This window comes from Cebus imitator, unplaced genomic scaffold (assembly GCF_001604975.1).
Source record: "Cebus imitator isolate Cc_AM_T3 unplaced genomic scaffold, Cebus_imitator-1.0 Scaffold605, whole genome shotgun sequence".
Taxonomy (NCBI): Eukaryota; Metazoa; Chordata; class Mammalia; order Primates; family Cebidae; genus Cebus; species Cebus imitator.
The window spans coordinates 153,808-161,703 of record NW_016107920.1 but is presented as its reverse complement, the minus strand read 5'-3'; the positions used below and the strand labels follow the sequence as shown (position 1 = coordinate 161,703).

Below are 7,896 nucleotides of genomic sequence, written 5' to 3'. Positions count from 1 at the left end.
ATTTTTAATTTTCCTAATGATATATTAAGAAACACAATTATCACATCTTGAAAGTGTCTGAAACAATAAAAGCCTATGGAGTTTTTAAACTTAGCGGCCTTGTTTCAAAAGGATTTTAGTGTACTCATTCTGGCTTACATTGATCACTGCATTTCATATGATTATTTTAAACCCAGAAAATACCACTCTCCAATCAGAGTTTTTTTGTTTTTTTTATGCAGTCAGTGACAGAATATGAAGTGCAGTAGAACAAAACAAACTAACAGCACTCTGTAATAACCTAAATGAATCCAAGCATCCTTTATTTGTATTAAAAGAAATAAGGAATAAGGCAAACCAAGAATTAGGCAACTTTTACATTTCCGTTTTTACTTTGCTTTCTCATCCTATTATGGTGTCAACTAGTTTACTGTGGAGTTCTTTAAGATTCATATCAAAATCCCTTCTCTATTACCATGTTATCTAGTTTTGAATTATAAAGAAAATATGAATGGTGTATGATTTTGTTTTATTAATACCAAAACCATAACTTCCAAATTGGTTAAACAGCTATGAATGTGAGAGCTATGTTACTGATACATTTATAGTATGAAGCAAAATAAACCTTCACTTAACAGGAACAATCTTGAAAATTGACAAAGAAAGCAAAACATAAATCTACAAATTACTCATCTGTAACAGGACAAAAGAAAGAAACACGTCCTGTTCCCTCCAGCCTCTACTATACTGCACTACTTAGAAGGCTCATTACTCTCCTCTAACATCAAAAAAAAATTCTACTTCAGACCTCCCTAGAAATGGGAGGATCTGTAGGATGTGGCCCCGTAAGGTGCCCTGGCCAAGGAAACCGTACCAGCCCTGCCTTAAAAGTTCACTCTCAATGCTTTCTGTACCTCATCTACCAAAGCCTCTTCATACAGATGTGGGTAGGAACCGGGGGCAGTGTTATTGATACTGGCCAAAGCTCTCAGGACTCTCATCTTACTGGTTTCAGCATGGGCTCGTGGACCCCACAGGAACTCATAGCATGGAGGATCACTGTTGCACACCTGCCGGTACTCCAGGTACTTATCTTGCACCAAATCTTCTGTAATGATCTTCCGGGGCTCCCCATAGATTGAGTGCGTGATTCCGTCATAGATCCCCAAAACACCCAGGAAGTCCCAGACCTCCTTTTCAGTGGCACGGTTCCCTCTCATGAAAATGAAACTCAGGAGAGACACCAGGATACCCGACTTCGCCAGCCCATTAACACCACTCAGAATGCCTTCACCGGAGAGGCCCAGCTTGTTGACAAGGGTGTAGGATTCACCGCTGGAATCCATTTCTTTCAATTCAACGCCAAAAACCACTGCCAAATGGTTGGAGGTTTTCTTGAGGATCTCAGGCAAGTATTCCTTGTACTTTCTGCTAATACGCTTCAACATGTCTGCCTTCAAAATGATCTCTTTCTTCTCAAACTTCTCCTGTAGGAAATGCACCAACGCACTCGCCTTCCTGTTTAGAGGATCTCGATCTGTGGTCTTAAAGAAGGCAGCTCTCTGGGAGGTGATTGCACTTTCCCCATCTTGATTCAAGCCAGCCATATCAGATTTTGAGCATGAAATGCCTGCATCAAGAGAGGCAGTGGATGAAACTCCCTGAGACCCCTGAGGAACAGAGGCATCAGGGGAGGTGCTTGCATTTTTCTCATCTTGACCCTTGGCAGCCACATCAGATTTTGAGCATGAAGCACCTGCATCAAGAGAGGCGGTNTGGCCAAGGAAACCGTACCAGCCCTGCCTTAAAAGTTCACTCTCAATGCTTTCTGTACCTCATCTACCAAAGCCTCTTCATACAGATGTGGGTAGAACCCGGGGACGGTGTTATTGATCTTGGCGAAAACATCCAGGACTCTCATCTTGCTGGTTTCAAAGTGGGCTCGTGGACCCCACAGGAATTCATAACGTGGAGGATCACTGTTGCACACCTGCCGGTACTCCAGGTACTTTGCTTGCACCAAATCTTCAGTAAGGACCTTCTCAGGATCCCCATAGAGTGGATGTGTCATCCTAGAGGAGATCCCCAGGAAGGTCAGAAAGTCCCAGACCTCCTCTTCAGTGGCACGGTTGCCTTTCATGAAGATCAAACCCAGGGCCGACATCAGGATACCTGACTTCGCCAGCCCATTATAACCACTCAGACTTCCTTCACTGGAGAGGCCCAGCTTGCTGACAAGGGTGTAGGATTCACCACTGGAATCCATTTCTTTCAATTCAACACCAAAGGTCACCACCAGATGTTCGGAGGTTTGCTTGAGGATCTCAGGGAAGTACTCCTTGTACCTTTTGCTGACAAGCTTCAGCATGTCTGCCTTCAAAATGGACTCATTCTTCTCAAACTTCTCCTGCAGGAATTGCACCAACTCCCACGACTTCTTGTTTATAGGATCTCGGCCTAAGCTCTTGAAGTACATGGCTCTCTGGGAGGCGTGTGCACTCTCCTCATCTTCACCCTTAGCAGCCACATCAGATTTTGAGCATGAAGCACCTGCATCAGGAGATTCAGTGGGTGAAGCTCCCTGAGACTCCTGAGGAACGGAGGCATCAGGGGGAGACTCCTGAGGAACGGAAGCATCAGGGGAGGTGCCTGCACTTTTGTCATCTTGACCCTTGGCAGCCACATCAGATTTTGAGCATGAAGCATCTGCATCAGGAGATTCAGTGGGTGAAGTTCCCTGAGACTCCTGAGGAACGGAGGCATCAGGGGAGGTGCCTGCACTTTTGTCATCTTGACCCTTGGCAGCCACATCAGATTTTGAGCATGAAACACCTGCATCAGGAGAGCCAGTGGGTGAAGCTCCCTGAGACTCCTGAGGAACGGAGGCATCAGAAGACTTAGGATGAGCACCCCGATAATCAGAAGAGATAGTGGAAGTGGGGGGCTCTTTTTGCTTCTCTACAGTGGTCTGAGGACCCGGGAGACTCTGCGGCTGACCATGGGTGTCTCGGCGTTTCTCACGGGCACGGAGCTTACTCTTCTGACCCCGAGGCATGATGGCTATGGCTGGTGACAGCAGGTAGGAGTGTGAGTGAGAAGGCTGAAAAGGTTGGCACCTGGACGGGAGAGAGTGACATCACATCAACACCTTCACCAGAGAGCAACCATCTTGACTTTAACCAGGGCCCCTTCTGCAGGTTTCTGTGAAAGAACTGCCCTAGGAAATCACAGGACTCCTGTTCTCCTGGTCACTTTGTCTAGTTCGAACTCAGGAGGAAGTTAGAGTGAGTATTAGACTATAGCATGACAGCCTATTTTGGGGCTTACTGAGGTGACAGCAGGGGCTGGCAATGGGGGCCCCTCTGTTCAGGGCCTGATCCTCTATATTTGTATTCAGGATCATCGTAAAAATTGATAAGACCCAGAGACCCATTCTCCTCTGCAGCTCTAAAATTGACACTAGGAATTTTTACAATACTAACGAGGAGGAAATAAAGAAGCACTTCTGCCCAACACTTCACTCTGGGGTCACTCAGACCACCTAGGGCTGACAGTACTGAAGAGATTTGAGTGCTCTTGCTGTTTTAGTGAGAATTGTCCCCACGGTAATCAGACTCCTCACTCCGACTCTTCCCACAATCTGGAAATTGCCCTCGCTGACCTGCTGCCGTCTCCTTATAACCAGGGCCCTACTTCTCTAACGCCCACGGGAACAAAGTGAGAATGCACTTCAGTCTCTAGAGACCTGCCGGGACCCCAGACTGACGTCAGCAGCAGAGTTCAGTGTCACTCCGTTCTGGGGCATGGAGTCCCCTCAATCTTAAGGAGGATTCTCTTTTAACTATGGAATGCCTGAGATTTCTCTCCCTCCTGACCTGAGTCCACCAGCCTTGGACCGAGGCCTTCATGCTGTTCAACCCGACGGAAAAAGTGAATGCACTTTGGGCCTAGCGGCCATGCATGCAGACTCCTCAGGGACCGGCTCAGGGGCAAGATGGGACAGGGCTCTCTAGAGCCGCCTTTTTTTAGGGAGAAGGGATTTACGGTTGTTGGGCAATGTCCCCCAGTTCTAGGTCAGGATACTCACTAGACAACTGAGATCTAGGATGCCTCTTTCTGCAGACCTGACACAGCGCTTTTCAGACTGAGGCTCTGGCGCAACAGCCTTTTTAGGCGGAAGTTGGGGAACCACTTCCGGCCATGCCCCCCTGACCTTCCCAGCATAACAGCAGGGGCGGGGCTCTGCCACTCTCCGTGTGTTCTGTGGGTGGGGTGACTCCCGGAAAATTCACATAAAATTCTTTCTGGGGCTATTAGTGGACCCTTGGACTTCTCTGTCTACTGAGCTTAATCAGTCAACAGGAGATCAAAGATCTCATTCCCTGAGAGTCCAGAATAGGAAGTAAGGTGGAGCCTGAGCCCGGAAGCCATGCAGGGACCCTCCAAGACTGACAGTAGGGGTGGGGCTTCATGGGACCCCTTCTAGTACTCAGCAACAACAATGATCAATAGTTATAGTAAGAAGATTGATTGGATAAAGGTTTATTTATTTGTTGGTTTGTTGGCAAGACCACTCTAAAGGCAACATTGTGTACTTCAATTAAGAGATACACAATGTCTGTTATCACCTTTGTGGTCATGTTGGCGGTCATTGAGGATTACCACTTTATCAACTAATCCATTAGGGGCTGCAGAATGGTTATTCTGTCTAAAATAGTTCTATACTTAGAACCTTTTTCTTGTCTGCTATTTGTTCTCCTGATGTAATGGTAAATGTATTTATTGTGTTCTCTTATAATCTTTAAAACTCTTCTGTACATAAATTTTCTAGTTTTATTTAACTAATATCACTTATTTCCATTTTTTTCATAATAGATAACACTTAAAGTTTTTTATATAAATCTAATAAATGTTATTGAAATGTCATACTATATAAACTGTTATATAAATCTTTTGAATAAACTGGCTTTCATTAGTTGACTGTACTGTTTCTTAATTCATCATTTCTGCATTTATCATCATTATTTTCTACCTTTTACTTATTTGGGCATATTATGCCATTGTTTCTGTAGCCTTTGAATCATTTGTAGGTTTTACTTTTTTGATAAATATATTTAAAGTTATAATATTCTTTTCAGTACCATTTGGACTTTTTCCCATAGTAGTACTATGGCACTTTATGTGTAGTGTTCAAAGATTGTAAAAGTTCAATAAATCTCTCCATTATGCTCTTAGAACTTTTGAATATATATAAAATATGTATGTATATTATACACTTTACATTTATATATAAAATACATATTTATATAACAGAATTTGAACACAAACATGTACATACATGCATGCACACATACACATTTACATGTAACAGTGTTTTTTTCTAGAAGTGAAATGATGGTTTCTTATGAAGAAATTAATCAATATAATTGGCCAACTCTAACAGTCAACGATTATCCAGGAAACAGGAATCACTCTAAATGCAGGAAATAGGTTCCTGGAGAAGTCAGCCAATAACAGTGGAACAAATAATACCTATCAACTCAAGGAAGGCACTCCGACCTCTAAGCTGGAGGAAGAAAGAGAAAATACATTATTACTGAAATGTAGGAGTTGTGGTCAACAGGATCGGAAATCATGGCTGACAAATAATGAAGGAAATTATAGCCATGGAGAAGATGTATCCATTGAAGAAGCCACCTGCTGCAGAGAGAAAGAAGGTAAAAAACTTTGGGCACTTCTAGTCTCCTGAGCTTTCATCTCCAGCTTTTCCACTTTTTGGCTGAACCGAGCTGACATCCAGGTGTTGAAGAGCACAGAGCATAAGAAATGGGAGTCAGACATTTTATAATGGAGAGTAAAGAAGGGGAGGCTTGAGGAATACACCTCAGGGCAAGAAGGTCCAAAGACAGACATAAGTCAGAGACAGCATAGATGAGAAAAATTACATATAAACCAATACAGAATAATGTTTTAAACTAACGTTCATTCATGCTTAAAAATACATATTTTCAATCTGGCAAATAATATATACAAAACAACAGTAAACATCATATGTAATTTGAAAATATTGAAAGGTTTTACTTTAAAATTAGAATATAGAAAAGGATGCCTTATGTCATCATTTCTATTTAACTTTTTAATCAAGATACTACATAGTTCTTTAATAGAAATTGGAAAAATAAAAGGGATAGAGATCAGAAAATTAAAAGGGCAATTACTATCATTAATAGATAATGATAAAGTAGGTGTGCGAATACTAACGAAAAACTATCAATAAAAGTATTTTTTAAAGTTGGTGCACATAAGGGCAAAATATAAACATGTATTTTGTTTCTGTAGCAACAAACAATGTAAAAATGAAATTAAAATATCATCAAAATACTAGTACCTATTTATATGACTATATGTAATCTGTACATATACAGCTATTATTTATATAAATAAATAAAAAGTAAGTACACAGAGAATGGTTATACATTTATGTAAAGAAAAATTCAATATTATAAACATGTTCATTCCCTGCAAATAGAATCTACAGTGTATGATTCTGTCAAAGAAACTCAATAGATTTTTGTGTATGAAAATTAACAGGCTGATTCTAAACTTAAATTGACTTGCAAATGGCCAAAATATAAGAGGACTTACTCTCCTAGATGTTAAGAATTTTTAAAAAAACTATAGTAATTATATGGATTTTGTTCCTCATTTGGTTAATATGATATATCACATTTATCGATTCTTGTATGTTGAACCATTCTTGCATCCCTGGAGTAAATCCCACTTGACCATACTGAATGATCTTTTCTGTTGAATTAAGTTTGCTAGTATTTGGTTGAGGATTTTTGCATCTGTGTTCATCAGGAATACTGGTCCATAGTTTTCTTTTCTTCCATTGTTCTTGCCTGGCTTTGGTACTAGGGCAAATGCCAACCTCATAAAACAAGTTGAAAGTGTTTCCTCCTCTTCAGTTTTTGGGAAGAAATTGAGAAGGATTGCTATTAGTTCTTTAAATGTTTTTTCAGCAGTGAAACCATCAGGTCTTGGGCTTTTTCTGCAGACATACTTTTAAATTACTGATTTGATCTCCTCACTTGTTACTGTTTAGTTCATATTTTCTACCTCTTCCTGATTCAGTCTTGATAGATTGGATGTTTCCAGAAATGCATTTATTTGTTTTAGTTATTCAATTTGTTGGTGTGTAATAATAATCTCTTATGTTCCTTTTCGTACTTCTGTGGTGTCAGATATAATGTCTCCTGTTTCATTTCTGATTTTGCTTATTTTAATTTTTTTAAATTGGTTAGTCTAGGTTTGTTGATTCAATTTTGTCTTTAGCTTTTCCAAAAATGATCATCTTGATGGATACAGAAAAGGCTTCTCACAAAACTTAACATCCTTTCATGATAAAACACTCTCAATAAAGTAAATATTAGAAGAGAAAGTGACTGATTAAATGCAGCCAGGAAGTGCCATTCCCACAGAGAGAGACCACAGTTTTGACTACACCAACATAATTTGAACAAATCTTTGGAGAGAAAATATTCAATGTTGATAGAGAAAAGATTCAGTTGCTGAAGCTGAAGAGAGAGAGAGCTAGAAATTCCACGTGGGGTGCCTGAATGCTGTAACTGGTTCCTAGCCCAGAACTGTGCCTGGGGAAGGGGTGAGTGAAGGGACTAGGGGACAGCTTACTCCCACCACAGACCTCTGGGATTCTAGCTGCAGTGGACCCAACACCCTGACAGATGTATGAGCTGGCAAGATCTTCCCAGAGACTAGACAAAGACAAAGCCGCTACCTACCAAAAAAGGCCCTGGAACAGGATTCACAGCCGAAATGTACCTGACATACAAAGAAGAACTAGTACCAATTCTACTAAAACTATTCTAAAAAATCAAGGAGGAGAGGTTCCTCCCT

General features: G+C 41.1%; 2 protein-coding genes across 2 annotated transcripts; both read right to left on the bottom strand.

Annotated features, from left to right (window-relative positions):
- Positions 1 to 283: 283 nt before the first annotated feature.
- LOC108294822 (melanoma-associated antigen B6-like) lies at positions 284 to 1,763 on the bottom strand (the record flags this gene model as incomplete). The annotated part of the gene is made up of 1 exon (XM_017516811.2): positions 284 to 1,763. A coding segment is annotated over one exon (900 nt), but the record flags the coding sequence as incomplete, so codon positions are not given.
- A 20-nt stretch (positions 1,764 to 1,783) lies between these two features.
- On the bottom strand, positions 1,784 to 3,034 carry LOC108294830 (melanoma-associated antigen B6-like). Its single transcript, XM_017516815.2, has one exon. The coding sequence runs from the start codon at positions 3,032 to 3,034 to the stop codon at positions 1,784 to 1,786; it is 1,251 nt and encodes a 416-aa protein (XP_017372304.1).
- Between the last annotated feature and the right edge of the window lie 4,862 nt (positions 3,035 to 7,896).

Excerpts from the sequence above, each read along its gene's own strand:
- LOC108294830 (XM_017516815.2), bottom strand. The coding sequence starts at position 3,034 with ATGCCTCGGGGTCAGAAGAGTAAGCTCCGTGCCCGTGAGAAACGCCGA.